The 19289-nt window shown below is 51.6% G+C and overlaps 1 protein-coding gene, 1 long non-coding RNA gene and 1 pseudogene across 3 annotated transcripts; 2 read left to right on the forward strand and 1 right to left on the reverse strand.

Annotated features, from left to right (window-relative positions):
* Window positions 1-2733: 2733 nt before the first annotated feature.
* On the reverse strand, window positions 2734-3502 carry LOC139081383 (uncharacterized protein CXorf51A-like). Of its 2 annotated transcripts, none has more exons than XM_070606935.1 (2): window positions 3304-3490; window positions 2734-3112 (listed from the first exon to the last, which is right to left on the reverse strand). In XM_070606935.1, exons 1-2 carry the CDS (start codon window positions 3424-3426, stop codon window positions 2819-2821), a joined length of 417 nt encoding a protein of 138 aa, XP_070463036.1. In that variant the 5' UTR covers window positions 3427-3490; the 3' UTR covers window positions 2734-2818. The 2 variants fall into 2 exon arrangements, with proteins under 2 accessions (XP_070463036.1, XP_070463037.1); XM_070606936.1 differs by having other exon boundaries at window positions 2736-3112; window positions 3349-3502.
* A 1648-nt stretch (window positions 3503-5150) lies between these two features.
* Window positions 5151-10382, forward strand: LOC139081384 (uncharacterized). The gene is made up of 3 exons (XR_011536457.1): window positions 5151-5170; window positions 8040-8165; window positions 9948-10382. It is a non-coding gene; the product is annotated as an uncharacterized lncRNA (long non-coding RNA).
* Window positions 10383-12920: 2538 nt separating this feature from the next.
* On the forward strand, window positions 12921-14830 carry LOC139081385 (melanoma-associated antigen 10-like; annotated as a pseudogene).
* Window positions 14831-19289: the final 4459 nt, after the last annotated feature.

The following is a 19289-nucleotide window of genomic DNA, read 5'->3' on the forward strand; positions in this document are numbered from 1 at the left end:
CAGCTCTCTGTTAAAGTGAGCATGCCCCTCAGTGAAGACACAGGGACTGCTCTGTGACAGGGGCTCTAGGCATCATCAGAGAGGTGTCTGCTTTGTCCTACACTGGGTCTGCTTGAGGCAAGCACCACTTTCCTGCCGACCTCAGTGGTGCCACAGCACAGGCCAACAGCCTTGCCCATTCCAGGACCATGGTGTCTTCCCTTCCCTCTGTCACACGAGAAGCATCTCTGAGTGACTAGACCTGCCTTCACTCCCCACGCCTCAGGTCAAGTCAGAAACCTGCATCCCACAAGCCAGTTCATGGCACAGCGCAGCTGACCTCGCTCGGAGGCTGCCCCTGGCTCAGAGGATCAGGCTCTCCCCTTGAGCTGGCCCACCGGGCTCCCAGACTGGCCTCTCTAGCCTCTGCCTCCTCCTCTGTGCTGCAGGGCCTTGAGCTACCACATGCCATTGTTCTCACCTGGGCATTTGCTCCTGTCATGCTGCTGGTGCTCCTCCTGAGATATCCTCAAGTCTCTCCCTCAATGTCGCCTTCTCCGTGAGTCCTTCTATTGATACACTATCCGAAATTGAAATCCATCCTCCCACCCCATCCCCCACATTCCTTATTCAGGTCTGCCAATCCATTTGTGTCCATGGCATTCCCCACTATCCAACCAATGTCACCTTGTTCCACGGGTCACTCCGCCTATACCCTCCTACACACACTAGACTGTAAGCTTCACAGAGGCAGGGAATTTGTTCATTGCTGTATCTTTACAGCATAGAGAAGGGCCTGGCATACAGTGCATGCTCACTCTAAGGAATGAATTAGGAACTGACAGCTCCCTAGTATTTGGAGTCTCTTTGCCCTAAACCCCCTTGGCATTTCCATCCCCCACCAACCACCCAAACAGGCAAAGTTTGAATGCTTCCCACCATCCTCTAATTGTTGGATCATGGACCAAGTAAGCAACCGAGCTTACTGAGGACTCTGGAGAGCCCTGGCCCCAGTCTTGGTCTCTGCTACTGGCATCCTGGGGAAGTCAGCATGGCAGGGCTCTGAACACCCATGGCTGACTGCAAGCTTTCTCTGCCAGCAGGCAGCTGTGGCCTTTGCCCTATGCCCTGCCCCTCTCCCGGGTCGGCTTGGATCTATAAGTCACCACAGTCAAGGACTCACATGTCCCTGCATTTGGGCTGGGAACCAAAGGATTTTACAAAGAGCCAGTTGAAGCGGCACATGTCCATAGATTCCTGGGCAGGGTCTGGAGAGCATGCCCTTATTCACCAATGACCTTGATGATGCTTCCCTGGAGAAAGGAGGGGGAGTGACCAAGAGCACTTGCAAGGTTACTTTCATCCTGAAAATGCTCTGACCTCTAGCATTCCTCCCCATTGCCAGAATACGGGTGCCCTCCCTGCCTCTGCACGCTCTGTTCCTTGCGTCTCAAAGTGTTCAAGATACCATACCTGTGAAGAGAAGGGCTCTTCCTCTCTGTGGTCTCCTTCACGATAATGGGTAAGCCTAGTCCTATCGTGAGAAGAGATCAGACACGTGCAAACTGAGGGACACTCTGCCAAAACCAGACCAGTACTCCTCAGAAGTGTCAAGGCCACTGACGTAGACAGAACAATGGCCTCCCAGAGATGTCCACATCCTAATCCCCAGGAGATGGAATATGTTGAGTTCCACATCAAAGTGGAATTAAAGTTGCCAATGGAATTAAAATGCCTAATCAGCTGACCTTAAGATAGGGAGTTATTCAGGATTATCCAGGTGGACCCAATCTTAATGCTATGGTCCAAATGTAGAAGAGAGAGGCCATGTGAGGAGGACTCAGTTGTCCATTGCTGGCTTTGAAGATGGAGGAAGGGTCCCTGAGCCAAGGATTCTGGTCACCCTCTGGATGCTGGAGAAGTCACAAAAAAGGTTGTCCCCTGGAGACATCTGAAAGGATCACAGCCCTGCTGATGGCTTGATTTTAGCCCAGTGAGGCTCTTTGTGGACTTCTGGCTTCCAGAACTGTTACAGAACACATTTGTGTTGTACCACAAAGTTTGTGGTAATCTGTTACATCAGCAACAGGGAAGTAATACACTTTCGGTGGACCCGGAGATACTGAGAAACCATCACAGAGTGGAGGACCCCAAGGGGACGTGATGACTACATGCAACGTGGGACCCTGGGTCAGGGAAAAAAAGACACCCCCCCTGCCTCTTTGCTTCCAGGAGTCTTGGCCACCCTACAGTCCCTCTGACTGTACCATCTCTCAGGACACCTTCTGCAGGTGCCCGGACTGGACACGTGCCGGAGACTCTGGCTGAGCTGGAAAGACAAGACCCCCATGAGGACAGCGTTTTCCTCTCTCCACCTCCCTCTCCCCAGGATCGAGTATTCCCTCCACCCTGGTCAGGAGGAAAAGAGTGACAGGGATGGGGAACTGGCACCTGACAATTGAGGGATGGCGAGCAGGAAGCTGAGGGCACAAGAAGCTGCATGAGGTTGTTTCTATAGAAGAAGCCTCAGGAGCCAGGGGTTTCATTCCCACACCATGAGACCAGAGACACAGACCACTCTGAATGCACACCCAGGGACTTAAGCCGTGCACATTTGCTTATCCCCACTGTCAAGCTAACTGGACCTTCTGGTCTGACCCCCGACCCTGCAGGACTCACCTCCCTCCCCCTCACACAGCTGCCTCTTCCCTTCCTTCCCCGCTCCCCCCATGAGAGAACTCGCAGAGACACACACATTTTCACAACAGGTCCATTTTATTGAAATCACCATCAGGGCACCCTGCTGCTGTCAAATGACGTCGGCACCACTGGCCATTTCTCAGGGGTCAGACGTTAGAGACTTCTCAGATGATTCCTCTGTGAGGTCTCTGGCCTCGCTCTGAAGTTGCCGGTGGTGCAGGTAGGCACGTGAAGTGCTGGGCTTCTCCATGCTCTCTCTGTCCTCCTCTGGCTCATCTTGATTCAGCTCTTCATTCAGCCTGTGATAGTGACCGAATAGGGTTGTTCCTCTCGCTTCCTTAGATTTGACTGAAGAGGTGGGACGTTTTGAAGAGGCTTTTTTAGTGGATCTCCTTCGAAGGGGTCTTTTGGCCCCCGTGGTTTTCTTGGCCGCCTGGAAAGACAATTGGGTGAGCCCAGAAGGGCACTGGTTTGAGGGAAGAGGGTGGGGGATGGGTGGGAACAGGGGCTTCGTGAGAAGGGACGTGGGCTGAGGAGGGGCTGTGTGCCAGGCAAGGACAGGGGCGGAGTCTTGGTGGGGGGAGTCAAAGGGGAAGAGGAGGAGCTTGGGCGGGGTCATCTCACCTTGACACTCCCTCTGGACCTGGGTTGACAGGAGCCCTTCCTCACCTTCCTCTCTTTGTTCTTTGGCGAGGGTTGTTCCGTGACTGTGCTAGAAGCTTGGGATTTCCCGGTCGCCTTCGCCATGTCAGCGCCTCCCAGTGGTCTGTCTACCCCAGGCCTCCTGACCTGCCTATATATACCCCTCTATAGGACAGAGAGGGGCCACACCCTTCAGCTTTGTTTGGTCAGCAAGGCTCTCCTCCAGCCAATGGCAGCCGTGGGTTGGGCTTAGACATCACAAAGCTCCACCTTGACACCTCTAGGGGAGGATGGGGAGCAGCCAAGATGTTCTGGTTGGGGAAAGGGGGCCCCCCTAAAGAGCCTTCCAAACTGACCTGCCCCCCTCCTCATCTCCCCAGTCAATGCTGGTGGCTCACAAGGCAGGGAGAGGGTGTTTCCTCCAAACCTTTCCCCACAGCCACCCTATTCAGTGCTTCATTCTCTTCTTTCCCTCCCTTCACCGCTGCTACCTAGTTTCCGTATGTCGTGCCTACAATCCACCCATGGTGCTGTGGCTGTGTTTAAGTCTCTGTGGAGATGTGAATCATCCCGCTTCCTGATTACAAATTACTCTAATGCAGCTTGAAGACGATTCGCTTCTGCCAGGGTCCTTTTCCGTCCCACCTCCTTTTCTCAGGGTCCCCATTGCTCTGCTCAGTTTTCTGTTTTCCAGTCGGAAATGTCTGCCTTCATCCTGTCAGACTTCCATGAACAGACTTGCTCTACTCAGAATCAAGTCCTGTTTCAAATCTGGGACCCATGCCCGCCTCAGTAGGTGGCCTACCCAGGCTTGGGTTTTCATAGGGTCAGGGGGACGAGGCAGACACATGCTACAAGTTGTGCTGGATGTTTGTATGCTGGAAACTACAACCTAAGGCTGGTGAGTTCACGAGGGGGAGGGAGGCGTTCAACATTGTGCTTGGTGTCCAGTGCAACAAGGAAGAAAACGACATCCAGGCTGGAAAGGGAGAGGTAGCACTGTCTTTATTCACAGACCACAAGATACTCTACACAGAAAATTCTATCAATCTAAAAAACAAAAGATGCTTCCAGAAGGAATAATTGAGTTTAGCAAGGTCTCAGGATATAAGATCAACATATAAAAATAAAGTGTATATTTATATACTAGCAATGAATAATGGAAAATTGAAATTAAAAACAGTGTGTTTTAAAACAGGATGAGAAAGCCTACAAATCTGACAAAATATGTAGAAGCTCTCTACACCAAAATCTACAAAACACTGCAGAGAGAGATTAATGAATACCTAAACATATGTAGGTATACGCCTTGTTTGTGGTTTGAAGGACTGGATATTGTTAAGACACCAATTCTTCCCCAGCTCATCGATAGAGTCAACACAGTCCCAATTAGAACCTCAGAAGACCTTTTTAAAAACATAGAAATTGACAGGCTGGTGTTCTGTAGAGTAAGCCCTGAGGTGTATTTTTTTTTTCTTTTTTGTTATGCAGGTGCCTGACTTAAGCTTTGGTTGCCAAGGCATCCACTTCAAAGAGAGATCCACTTCAAGAGGGCTATCTGGAAAAAACACATTGCCAGCCACAGGACTAGATAAAGAGCCAGGCCCCCTGCCCCCACGGAGGCTCCTTTGATTTAGAGAGCTCAGTTGATTTCAATAACTGATCATTGGAGCCACTTGCTTTTCTCCTCTTCCCGTGCTTTAAATTCTGCTCTTATGTTTTAAATTCACCAATAAAGATTGAGCCCCTGAAACCCTAGGCCCCCAGCCTCAGCCCCAGAGTAAGCAGAACCCCAGCCCCCCGCCCCGTGTCCTCTCTTTCTCCAGGTGACCTCGCTGTGTGGCCCCAGGTGTGCTGTGTAATTTCCAGGTCCTATGAGTAATAAACCTCTATTCTTTCAAAGTTTCCTGATGGTTATTGGAGAAGGGCATCTTGCAATCCTAATAAGAGCCACAAGGGCTGGTCCAGCCACAACATTCTTAAGTGACAGGCTGAGACCGGCACAAAACAAGTTCCCATTCATATGGAAATGCAAAGGACCTAGAATAGCCAAAATAACTTCTAAAAAGAGGGCAGAGTTGGAGGGTTTATTCTACTTGACTGCAAGGCTTATTATAAAGTGACAGTAACCAAGACAGTGAGGAATCGGCATAACATAACAACAGAAATATATTCATGGAACAGAGGAGAGAGTTTAGAAATAGACCCACACATACATGCATACACAGGCAACTGATTATCGAGAAAGATGCAAAAGATAAGAAGTGAAAGGACAGTCTTTTCAACAATTAGATCTGGAACAACTGGATAGCCACATGAAAAAAAGCACCATTTAATCCAAACCTTGCTCCATATAAAAAAAAACATAAAATGGATCACAGACCCAAGTGTCAAAACCAAAATTATGAAGCTTCTTGGAGAATGCATAGGAGAAAGTCTTTGTTACTCTGAGCTAGTGTGGTAAGTTTGAGGATTTCGAGGTTGACCAAGGAAGAGACAGGACCACGAGAGGCAGGAACACAAAAGCTTTATTGAGCAGCACTTGGACAGGGCTGCATGAGAGGAGAAGTCCCTCCCAGGAAGAGACCTTCCAGAGACACGGGCACAAGGCCACCACCCAGAAAGGGACTAAAGTAAGGTCCCTCCCAGGAGAGAAGGGGACATGGGAGAGGGGGCTTCATGTATCTGGGAGATGGTGCTCAGCAGTGTAGGGGAGGAAGCCAATTCCTCTACCCTCTAGGTCCTTCTGGCTGGTCTAAGAAATAAATTGACATGAGACAGAATAACAGGAGAAAATCAAAGTTTAATAACACAGATACATGGGAGAAACCCAGGAAAACTGAGCATGTCTCTAGAATGGCCAAACCCACCACCTTAAATACCATCTTCAGCTAAAGACAAAGGAGGATGTCGGGGGTAGTGGTTTCGGTCTTCAAAGGAGAGGAAAGCAATTTATATGGAGATGGAAATGCAAATGTTTGTTAAACAAGTGTTTGCTATGACCCAAGAGGCACATTTTGGGGTAGCCAATTCTGATCCTCAACAGCAGCAAGGCGGGAGTCTCTGGGTCAGTGAACTCCAGAGGGCAGTAGCAGTCAGGGATATTTTATCACTACAGGCTTTGTCCTATCTACGGTTAGCAGGTGTTGGGTGCATCTTTGTGGGACACGCAAAGTAGGCAGCCTCTAAATGGCTACAAATACGTTTGTTTGAAGTATATTTAAAGCAATTGGATCCATAATAATTTGAGTTTGGCACCAGTGGACTTTGGGCTAAAGACCCTAGCCTGCTGTGAAGAAGTAAACAAAATGGAGGCCAGTTTAGGCCAATACATAGGGACCATCATTCGCCCATTTACACAACTTCTTAGATACAAGAAAAAAATCCATTAATGAAAACAATTGATAAACTGGACTTCATCAAAACTCAAAACTCCTTTTCCTTTAAAGATACTGTTAAGAGAGTAAAACGACAAGCCACACACTGGGAAAATATATTTGCAAATCACATATCTGATAAAAATCTTGTGTCCAATACATATAAAACTCCCAAACTTCAATAAGAAAGAATCAAACGACTCAATAAAAAATGGGCAAAGATTTGAACACTTTCCCAAATAGACATACAGATGGCAAAGAGTCATACAACTAGAAGCTCAGCATCATTAGCCATTATGGAAATGCCATTAAAAACCGCAATGAAGTACCACTACACACCTATTAGAATGCCTAAACTGAAAGACTGACCATACCAGATGCTGGCCAGGATGTGTAGAACACTGGAATTCTCACACCCTGATGGTGAAAGCTGACAAGAGATTTTCACATATTGAGGTATATGGGGTAACTATTCAGAAAGTAGAGTAGTGTTTCCGTGGGGCGGACGGTGAGAACAGGGTTTAACGACAAGCGGCACGAGCTATCTCATGCAGGTGAAGGGTATTTTCTAACACTTGCTGCTGATGGTGTAACTCAGTAAATTTAATAAAAACACTTAACTGAACATTTTAAATGGGTACATTTTAAGGTAGACACCCCCAATCCCTACAGGGCCATTCAGCAGCTGGCTGCCGGCCTCCTAAGAGAGAGGCGTCACAGTCCTGAGGGGACTGAAGTGTGTAGCACAGTGGCCTAAAGGTGCAGGTGGCAGGGGGGAATTCCTGCAGCCAGCTTCCCGTGGGGAGGCTTCTCTTCCGAACACCTCCATTCCTGCCCAGGGTCTCAAAGACACAGAAGCTGGCATCTCACCTCTAAGGGTCCAAGGTGCATGGCTTAAGTCCCTGGGTGAGGAAACAGAGTGGTCTGTGTCCTGTGTTGTCATGGCTTGAGAATTAATCCATGGCCCCTGCAGTGTCTTCTATAGAAAAGGCTGTGACAAATAATGCACCTGCTGCTATCAGCTGCAAAGCCTTCTCACAGGACTCTTCCTAAGTACAAGAGGACTGGCAGTGCAGTGCCCCCATTAGTCCAGGGAGGAGAGGAAGACAAGGTGTGGAGGAGCCCTTGACGTCTCTCCAACGTCTACTACCATTGTGTAATAGATGCTCAACAAAAAGCAGCTGTTATAATTTATTACAACAAAATCCCCTTCATTTCTGTGAGGGGTGTCTGAGAAAGTCAAGTTTGCCCTGAAATTCTCCACCTTTTGCAGGTGCAGACGTACCATGTGACAGGTGCTTCAAATCCAAGATCACGTCTAATTTTCACATTATTCTCCAGGTCTCAGCAGGGAGAGATTGCCCTCTTCACTCCACAGCACAGTCTTAACCTGTGAGTTTCTGCTACCGTCCACATTGCTGTACGGGCCTGAACAGTTGGACACAGGTGCACACTAGATCTTTACTGGTCAGTAGTCATTTCTAGTATGATTTTGACCCCAGCCCTCCCCTATGCCCCCCTCACGCGCTGCTCCTTTTGTTACTGAAAATTCAGTTTCTGAACCCGGTGCATAGCTTAAGTCCCTGGGTGAGGAAACAGAGTGGTCTATGTCCTGTGTTGTCAAGTCTTGAGAATTAATCCACAGCCCCTGTGGTGACCTGGCTTCCACTCCCAAAATCAGCCCTGGGAAGCCCTAGAATGGAGAATGAAAGTAAATACACACATGCACATAATAACCATTCCCTTATTAGAATGGCCAGAATCTGGTACACTGACAGCACCAAATGCTGGATGTGGAGGAGCTGGAGCAGCAGGAACTCTCACTCATTGCTGATGGGAGTGCAAAGTGGTACAGCCACTTTGGAAGACGGTGTGGCAGTTTCTTATGAAACCAAACATACATGTTCTTACTACATGATCCAGCAATTGTATGGGTATTTACCCAAAAGAGGTGAAAACGTATGTCCACACAAAAACATACACACGGATGCTTAGGGCAGCTTTGCTAATAATTGCTAAAACTTGGAAGCAACCAAATGCCCTTCAGTAGGTGAGTGGGTAAATAATCTGTGGTACATTCAGAGAATGGAATATGAATCAGTGCAAAAAAGAAATGAGCTATCAAGGCATGAAAAGACATAGAAAAACCTTAAGGACGTAGTACCAATGAAGAAAGCCAATCTGAAAAGGCTGCCTACTGTACGAGTTCAACTATACGAACATTCTGGAAAAGGCAAACGATGGAGCCAATCTAAAGAGCAGTGGTTGCCAGGGGTTGTGAGGGGAGGGCGCAACAGGCAGAACACAGGGGATTTTTAGGGCAGTGAAACGCCTCTGGATGACACTCTAACGATGGACACATGTCATTATACATTTGTCCAAACCCATAGAATGTAGAACACCAAGTGAGAACCGTAATGTACATGATGGGCATTGGGCATAGAATGTGGCAATGTAGGTTCATGATTACAAGAAATGTCCCAGTCTGGTGGGGGATGTTGATAATGAGGGAGGTGATGCAAGCGTGGGGGCAGGGGCTAAGTGGGAAATCTCTGTACCTTCATTTTCATTTTTCTGGGCACCTAAGAGGCTCTAAATAAACTCTTCAAAAACAATACACAATATGAAAAACAATATCTAAACAACCAAACAGGAGAAAGCCCTGGGGGAGACTGCAGACTGCAGTGAGCTGGTACTTGTGTTTGGGTGGGGTCGCGGGCAGCGGGAGCCAAGTTGGGAGGGGCTGTAGGCTGCATAGATGCAGATAACGGGATGGGGAGGAGGAAAGGCTTCAAACTTCTGTTCCTGCTTCACTGCACACATCTGAAGCAGGCCCTCAGGCCACACAGGCCAGTGGCCCTGGGGCAAAACCAGGACAGCGGGAAAGATGGGTCCATTAAGGCATTTGAGTCCAGAGTCTGTGCTAACAACCACCTGAAACCATCTTAGCGCGTGAGGATGGTTCTTTCAAAAGATTCTCACTTTAATAGAATATAAGAATAGACAAGAAACAGAATAGCGAATATCAGACCTAATTCTTTCATCAAATAAGTATATACATATATATATAGTCTATATATATCTATAAATACATAATAGGAACATACGTGCATATACATGTGCATAGCTGCATACTCCTGTGATATGTACAAACAGGTGTCTAGAAGCACATATAAGTTACAAATGTGTTCTAGATGTAGATACAGGGCTGCCGCAGCGGGCAGAGATGTACAATGTATTTCTTACTAGGAAGGAGGATAAATGAGTGAAAATCCCTGCACTGAGCACGCAATAGGAGGTCACCATAAACCCGGAGGAGCATCTCGAAGCCACCGCCGCTGCTCAACCTGGACAGGACAAACGCAATCCGGAAAAGAAATGGCTCGCTGAGTCCGGCTGGCTGGTGCCGAGACCCCACGGGAAGGGGGCTTCTCCTGTGAACCCCTTCGGCCCTGGGCACGACAGCCCCCATCCAGCCCTTCCCCGGGATGGCAGCCCTCTTGGGCCAGGGTGGACGAGGACCCTCCCGAGGGAGGCCGGTGGGCTGCCCCCACCCCAAAGCACAGGCCCACAGAAGCCCCGCGCCCCTCCTGTGCGCTCTGGGGGACCCAGGGCAGGACTGTCAGCCGAGGGCTCCCCGCCCCCTCCACAGACAACCGGGGGTCAGAGCCTGGGGGTGATGGGCACAGATTCAGGGTGCAGGAGCAGGGGCCCAGGCCCGGCCAGAGACAAGGAGAGGAGCAGAGGGCTGGCAGAGGGACCCCCGGATGCCTCTCTGCCAGTGCTGTCAGCCCTGGGAGACCCGTGGCCACGGTGACCGGATGTGACGTCCCCTGGCTTCCGCCTCGGAGGTCTGGGGACGCCGAGGGCCTAGCTGAGGGAGGCCGGATTCAGGGCAGCAGAGGGAAGGAGGCCAGTCCCGGCCAGGGGCCCAGGGAGCCCCAGGAGGGAGAACACTAGACCCAGGGCGTCCAGGTCTGCCTCTGCTGTCAGCCTTGAGGGACCCTGGGGGACGGGGGATGGACAGGCTGAGCCCCCGCCCCCCTCCTCAGAGGAGCCTGCTGGGGAGGGCCCGGGGGAGGGAGCGGACTCAGGGGCAGAGGCGGGGCCAGGCCATGCTGGGGGTCAGGGAAGGAGCAGAGGGTGGCCAAGGACCCCAGGGAGTAACCCCCCACTGGCCCCTGCCATCAGCCCTGGGCGTCCCCGGGTTTAGTGGCCTGAGGTGACCTCCACAGACTTCCCGTGGGGTCTCAGGGGAGTGAGGGCCTCAGGTCCACAGAGGGAGGGTCCCGGGACCTGACAGGCTCAAGCTAAGGACCCTGAGGGAAGACAAAGGAGACCCCACAGAAACACGCCCCTGCCATAAGCCCCGGGAGGCCCTGGGGCGCCATCACCAGTGGCGGCCTTTCCCGCCTTTCGCATCCTGATCTGAGAGAAACTGGGGACTCAGTCATAGGAACAGCACATGAGGGGCGGAGAGGGTGGCCCAGGGCCTGCTGGTGTCCCCGGGAGACGCCGAGGGAGGGCTGAGGACCCTGGACCCCAGGACAGAGAGGGAGCCTGTGGCCCTGCGCTCGGGCTTGGGAGGCCCCAGAGAGGGCCACCTGAGGAGGCGTTTACAGCCTTCTGCCTCCGGAGTCTTCAGGGGATGAGGACTGTGACTTCAGGTCAGCTGAGGGTGGGGTCCCCGGACCCCGAGGGAGGACTGAGCAGACCCCCGGCCCAGGCATAGGCGACCCCAGCAGAAATCTGCCCCTGTGGTCAGTCCTGCGAGGCCAGGCAGGATGTCAGGAGGGGTGGCCTGTCCACTTCCTGCTCGGGGTCTCAGTGGCATCGTGGCCTTGGCCTGCAGGATGCTACTTCGGGTTAGCAGAAGGGAAGGGTCCAGGCCTGGCCAGGAGTAACTAGGAATACCTTGAAGACTCTGAGGGGACTCCGGCCCCAGGCAGAGGGGGGCCCACTGAAATCGGCCCTGCCCCTGTCACCCTGAAGACCCCAGGCAGGGGTGGCGGCAGGTGGTGCAGCCCACTCACCTCTGCCTCGGGCTCTGCCAGGTGAGGCCTTGTTCTGTGGGGCGACGGCGGGTCAGCAGAGGGAGCCACATCTGGTCAGCAGAGGAAGGGGTCCCGGATCTGCCCGGACTCCAGACAAGGAGCCTTTGGGAGGAACGGAGGGCATGGAGGTTCCCCCCACCCCAGAAGAGAAGGGACCTCACAGAGGCCAGCTTCCCCTGTTCTCGGCCCAGGGAGGCCCCGGGGCAGGGAGGGCTGGATGTGGCCTTCTCGGATTCCTGACACATGCTTGGGGATGGGGGATCTCAGGGAGGTGCGGCCTTGGTCTGAGGGGCAATGGCAGGTCAGACGCAGGTGGAGTCCCAGGATCTTATGGGTGTCAGGGTGAGGAACCCCCCTGAGGACTGAGTGTACCCCCCACCTCAGCAAAGAAAGGATGGCACAGAGTCCGGCTGTCCCCTGTTCTCAGCCCTGGAAGGAACAGTCAGCGGTGGTCCCACATGGCACGCTCACTTCTAGCCTGGGCGGGAAGGTGGGGGTCCTCAGGAGGAGAGGGCCTGGTCTAAGCGGGAGATGTCAGCTGTCCCAGGCGGTGGGCTGGGAGGAAGGGCAGGCCCCAGCAGGAGGAAAGACGAATGACCTACAGGAGGTCTGGGGGAACCCCCACCCCAGGACATCGGGGCTGGTCCCCGCTGCCAGCCTTTTGGGATGTCAGCGGTGGGTGCAGGCGGGTGGGTGTGGATGTGCAGCCTCCTCCCGTTTCTCTCAGAGGCTCAGGGAGGAGAGGACCTTGGTCTGCGAGGACAACGTCAGGTCATCTGAGGAAGCACATCTGGTCAGCTGACATACATTCCAAGAGTCAAGGACCCCGAGGGAGGAGTGAGTGTACCCCCATGGCCAGGACAAAGAGGGGGCCCACAGAAATCTGGCCTGGCCCTGCTGTCAGCCCTGGCACCCTGGCAGGGCCTTTCTGGCTGAGCCCATTCTCGTTTCCTGACCGGTGGTGTCGGGAAGGGGGCAAGGGCCTTGGTCAGAGGGTCTGGACTCAGGTCAGCAGAGGCAGGATCCCAGGCCCTGGCCGGGGTCACGGTGAGGACTGAGGGGACCCCACACACCAGGAGGCAGAGCCCAGGCGCCCTCTGCTGCGCCTCACCCAGGATCGGTGGGTGGATTGAGTTTCCCTCACATCCTCTTCCTCTGTCTTCGGGACATGGGGCCTTGGCCTAAAGAGGGTGGCCTCAGGTCAACAGATGGAGTTGACCCAGGCCCTGCATGGTGTCGAGGTGAAGACAGAGCACACCACCCATCCCAGGACAGATGGAACCCACAGAGTTTGGCCACCCCTTCTTGTCCCTTGGTGCCTCCTGTTAGCCCCTGGGCAGGTGTGGCCAGATATGGGCCCCCTCACTTCCTTCTGCTCAATCTCAGGGGTCTGTGGTCTTGTTCTGAGACGTTTGCTTCAGGGCAGCAGTGGGGTGGGGCCCAGGCCAGGACAGGGGAGAGGTGAGGACCCTGAGTGAGCTCGGAGGGGACCGCCCACCCCAGAACAGTGGGGACCTCACAGAGTCTGGCCCACCCCTCCTGTCAGCCCTGGTGTCCCAGGGCTGTGCTTGCTTGCTGTCTGCACCCTGAGGTGCCCCGTGTTTCCTCCTCCAGGAACCTGGAGGTGAAGGCCTTGGTCTGAGGCTTGTGTCCTCAGGTCACAGATAGAGGAGGCCCAGGCAGTGCCAGGACTCAAGTCGAGGGACAAACCCCGAATATGCATCCAGGGGCGCCCCCACGCCAGAACTGAAGAGACCCTGCAGACCTCGAGCCCACCACACCCCAGCCCACCACCAGCACCAGAACCTCAGGCTGTGCTGGGTCCTCCCTGAGGAGCCCTATCACTTCTTCCCTCAGATCCCTAGGGCACAGGCCGCCCTGGACAACAGATCCCTGTGAAGCCGAGAGCACCCCTTAGAAGGAGACCTGTAAGTCACCGTTGTCAGAGCCACCAAGGGTGGGTTTCTGAGCTGAGGCCACTCACAACTCCTCTCCCTCCTAGGCCCGTGGGTCTCCATCAGTCACCCCCTGCCCACACTCCTGTCCGCTGCCCTGACATGAATCTAGGCCTCGCAGCGATGGTGTCTACAAGCGTGAGGAAGACCTTCAGGCCCAAAGAGAGGCCCAGGGCCTGGTGGATGCGCTGCTGTCTGGGGCTGAGGAGGAGGAGGCCATATCCTCCACCTGCTCCTCCTCTTTCCCCTCCTCTTTCCCCTCCTCCTCCTCTTCCTCTTGCTATCTCTCTTGGAGCACCCTGGAAGAGGTGGCTGTGGCCTGGGACCCCGAGTCCTGAACAGAGCCATCCGAGTGCTCACCCCTCCCCCACTGCCATGGCATCCCCTCCATGGAGCCAGTCCAGAGACAACGGCTCCAGCATCCAAGAGAGGAGGGACCAAGGATCTGGGAGGCCCCGGGAGATGCAGTCCTCGCTCCAAGATGCACTACGTTTGAAGGTCTCTGACCTGGTGGAGTTCCTGCTTCTCAAGTATCACACAAAGGAGCCCACCACAAAGGCGGAGATGCTGAATACGGTCCTCAGAGATTACCAGGACCATTTCCCTGTGATCTTCAGACAAGCCTCTGAGTGCATGCAGCTCGTCTTTGGCGTTGACGTGAAGGAAGTGGATCCCAGCGACCACGCCTATGTCCTGGTCACCACCCTGGGCCTCACCTACGATGGGATGCTGAGTGATGAGCAGAGCATGCCCAAGACTGGCCTCCTGGTGATGCTCCTGGGTGTCATCCACCTGCAGGGCGACTGTGCCCCTGAGGAGGACGTCTGGGAAGCACTGAGTGTCATGGGGGTGCGTGCTGGAAGGGAGCACTTCATCTACGGGGAGCCCAGGGAGCTTATCACTAAAGTTTGGGTGCGAGAGCAGTACGTGGAGTACCGGCAGGTGCCCAACAGTGATCCTGCTCGCTACGAGTTCCTGTGGGGTCCCAGGGCCCACGCTGAAACCAGCAAGATGAGTGTCCTGGAGTATTTGGCTCAGGGTCAGTAGCAGTGATCCCAGGTCCCTTCCTCCACCTGTCGTTGAAGAGGCTGTGAGTGATGAGGAAGAGAGAGTTCAGGCCTGAATTGCCCGCATGGATTGCTACTGACACGGCCAGGCACGGGGTAGGCCCGTGCCCAGCAGCCTTCTCCTGCCCTGGGTGAAGTGTAAAGCAGATTCTTCACTCCGTGTTTTAGGAGAGAGCAGTAAATGACCTAAGTAGTGGAGGGCCAGGCTGGGCTAGACCACTGTAGGCATAACGGCTTTGGGTTCCTGTTCCATAGGGGTGACCTTGAAATGGATCATCATCTTTTTCTTTCTGCTTTTCTTCTTCTTTGTGGTGAGGAAGATTGGCCCTGAACTAACATCTGTTGGCAATCTTCCTCTTTTTGCTTGAGGAAGATTGTCCCTTAGCTAAGTCTATGCCAGTCTTCCTCTATCTTTTGTACGTGGGACGCCACCACAGCATGGCTTGATTAGCAGCACATAGGTCTGTGCCAGGGATCCAAACCCATGAAAACTGGGCCACCAAAGTGGAGGGCACTAACTGAACCGCTACACCACCCGGCGGGCCCCTCTTCTTTTATTTTTTGGATTTTCAAATGTTTTTACTTTTAATTGAAGATTTGTTGCTTCCAAATCTAAGTTTTGAATGACCTTGGTCACATATGTATTGGTATTTATCCAGTCCAAGAGAAAGTTTTGCCATTTTGTGAAAAAATAAAGGGAAGCCTTCTATTTTATTTCTTCCGAACAAGATGACTTGGCCCTGGAATAGCAATTTCCTGGAAATGTGAAAGAACTTATCTGTCAAAGATAGTCAGAAAAAATTTAGAAGGTACTTAATTTTTGACTTCCTATCCCTTTTTGTCTATCAGACTGTGAAAAATGAAGACTAAGTATACCAAGATTTGCTTGAGTGAATCCAAGAAAGTCAGAGAAATTAAATCGCATAAATAAGACCCCTGCTCACTGGCTCATTTCTTCCTCAGACTTTCGCTGAGCCTCTGCTCTCTGGAAGGCCCTGTGTCAGTAGTGGGTACATGAGGATAAGCAGGGCACCCCCCACCCGTAGAATGAGAGTTTAGTAGCCACAGTCCTAGAAGGAAGATGGTGAGGTGTCCCCTCCAGTACAAGTCAAAGAAGGTGGGAGGTGGTGCAGCCCCAGGGGAGCACGCTCACTTGTAAACGCCCCAAGCCAGGGCAGTGTGGGTCTTCGGGAAACTGCGATTCCTTGTGTGGGAGTTGATTATCATGAAGCTCGGTGGTGGCAATGGCCAGACTCACAGTGTGTCTTAGGGCTGAGGGGCAAGTCTGAAATGGAAAATTGCTCTGAAGAGTTTCTTAGGGATCTCGGGTAACCAGACAGAAATCTCCACCTGGGCAGGAAGGGAAGGTGTCCTGGGCTCTTGTCGCATTGCAGTTGAACACAGTGAACAACGAGGAGTTTGACATCCATCATCTCTAAGGATTTCAGAGAAATATGGTGACATTCCTTTGAACTGATACCCAGAAGTCAGTGGCCTGGCACTCCTCTCCCAGGCCTGGGAGAGCCAGAACCCACAGCATAAGTTAGGTGTTAATCTTAATTGAGTTTAATTGGCCAATTGTAATCAAGGGCTAGATTTTGGTGGGGTGAAATGAAAGGAAGTAGTGGTCTGGATGAAGAGCAGCTTGGAGGGAGGCAAGGAGTCGGTCCTTGACTCTGTTTCTAGGAGCTCTGTGTTCCATCCAGCTGGGAAGACTCCCCCACCCCCGAATTTTCACATATATCCTCTAGCTGGGAAGATCTACTGAGTTTCATTTGTGAAACATCCTTTTTGGCTGATTAGTTATTTCGTGTCCTGTTGAGCTGCATGTTCTCTAATACGACCTGGACAACAAACAAACAAAATCCCAGAGGAGAGAGTGGAAGGTCTGGAATCAAAACAATCCTAGAAATAACTCCCAGTCCTCAAAGTTCCCATGTATACCAGGCACTGTGCCAGGTGTTTGCCACACATCCCATCCGTTCCCGCAGTCCTACAAGACAGGGCTCACCAACCCACTGCCTTCGCAGAGGAAGAGCCCGAGGGTCATAGCGCTTGGTAACTTTCCCAGGATCACATGGCTAGTAAGCGACAGACAGACTAGACCCGGGTCTGGATTCATCTAGAGCCCACGCTGTTGCCACTCATCCCAGCCTGCGGCCCACCTTCTGACTCCTCATTCATTTCTCTTCCCAGTTCTCCATGATGTCTCTCAGGTGACAAAATTAGGACCCTGAGGCCCAGCTAGTGAAAGCAGGCCTAAAGAACGAAGGCAACAATGAGAATCAAATACAATTTGGGGATGGTCCAAGGCTTGTTGAGGGCTGATTCCTCCGGGTGTCTCCATTTCTCTCCAGTCTCAGCACTTTTCCACATGACAGCACCCTTCCCCTGGTCTTTCCCCGTGTGTCCTCCTGTCCAACTCTGGAACCTGGCTGGCTTACAGGGTCTTTGCTGCCGCCCTCTCTGAAGGTTGCACAGGACCTCCTGCCCTCCCCGTGACACAGAGCATTCCTACTCCCTGCAGGGGTCCCCGGGCCCCCCCATAGCTCACCCTCGATCCTGTCGGAGAGCCACAGCCACTTTCATGGGAAAGGTTACTCTGGACTGTGACATTTAGACACCTGGTCATCCCTCCCTGGGAGCCTTCGACACACTCGCTGTTTGTCAAATGGGCTGTGAGTAGAGTCTCATGGCGCCTATAATCTACTGGGACCTGAGATACAACCCTGAATCTACACAGAGGGTTTGTGAAGCCATCCTGGTGCTTGCAGTAGGACTTTAACGGGCTCCTTATTTGATGCTGGGAACTGAACACATACACAGGTGAAAGAGCTGATTAAAGTGGTCAGAAACTAACGCCTCATCACAAGCAGTAGATGAGGAGGAATCATCCACTGAAGCCAAATTCCTGCTAGCCCTGGAATCCTCCTAGGAGGTGAGAAATGGTTCTCTGGTAGACATGTTGGTCAAATTTAGAAAGCAAATATAACCATTCTCCCACTGTGTCTTGTCTGGTACCTGCCCCCCAGGAAAGTCCTGTCTTTCAGTGAGCCTGGGGGCACCTATGCCGCTGTTCAGGGAAGTTCAGTCATGTGGAGGGTAGACGAGACTCACAGGTTAAGATTTCACCCCTGCATCAGAAGGAAGCCTACTGAGATTATAGACGGTATCGCAAAGGGAGTGCAGAAAAGTGCCATAGAGCAAAGAAGGCGACCCTCCCTGCTGAGATTGACAAGATACTCTTAAAATGAGATGTGGTTCTGTATTTGAGAGCATCCATTGCACAGTAGGCACTTAACACTTCAGGGGCTTTCAAGGCAAATGTGACCTCAGAAACTCCTCCACACAATGAACACGGATGTCGTCCTAACAAGTTATAATGGTTGCTTTGTGTTGGGCACCTACTATGTAACGGGGCATCGGAGAGACTTCAGTGCTTATCCATATCTTGTCTAGCTGCCTTTCCTGGACACAGGAGACACTACATTGCCAGGCCACTTGTAGTTACGGAGGGTCATGTGACAATCCTTTGCCAGGGCAGACCTGAGCAGAAGCATTGTTTGTCACATCCAGGCATTTGAGAGACGGTATACCAGTTCCATTCTCTCTCCCTCAATTCACCAGTAAACATGGTAACCCCGTGTTGAGATGGTGGAACCAAAAGATGGAAGCAGCCTGGATCCCTGAGTCACCTAGAATGGAAGGTGTCTGGTAAACTGCATCAGAATTTATGTGCACAACAAATACACTTTTGTTGTGTTAGCCTTTCAAATGTCAGGGTTGGTCTGTTGCCCACGCTAGCAGTAACTTTAATTGACATAGCTGCTATTGCTGTTGTTAGGTTTATAAAAATACTTTGTAATTGCAAAGGTAGTAGTGAATGTGTTCCTATTGCTAAAAATTCTAAAAATACAGATAAATCACAGCATTCCCTTTTCAAAGTTTCTCCACAATCCAGCCTCCTGCTCAGAGGTCACCACAGTTAAAAGTCTAGTGTGTGTTATTTTAAAGCCATCCGTGGTCTTTTCCATAAACAGATAGATATGCTATGAAAAACATATTGTTTTATTCCACGTCCATAGGGTCTGATATGCATATTGATCTGCCTCTCGCCTCTGTCACTTGATAAAAAGGATGGAGGGTCTTCCCCTGGCAGCACATGCAGATCGACTTCACTTTTGAAACTGCTCCCTGGAAGCTAAAGTATGTATGTACCACAACCAATTACATAATTTCTCCCTGACAGAGGGCTGTTTTCCTTTGTTGTATGATTAATGAAATGAAATCAACAACTTTGAATAGGAATTCTTGGGTAGACGTGAATGTTTGCTAAGAAGATAAGCATACTAACATAGACATTGCTTAGAGTGGAAGGCTGATTAGTTTAATATTTTACCAAAACTTCTCAAATTTTACTCCCAAAATGCTGTACTGATTTGTATTCTCATAAAAATCACAAGTGATTTAACATTCTGAAATGTCAATAAGCCATTTTCCCTTTACTTTGAGAAG

Source organism: Equus przewalskii, unplaced genomic scaffold, assembly GCF_037783145.1.
Source record: "Equus przewalskii isolate Varuska unplaced genomic scaffold, EquPr2 contig_R1874, whole genome shotgun sequence".
Classification (NCBI taxonomy): Eukaryota; Metazoa; Chordata; class Mammalia; order Perissodactyla; family Equidae; genus Equus; species Equus przewalskii.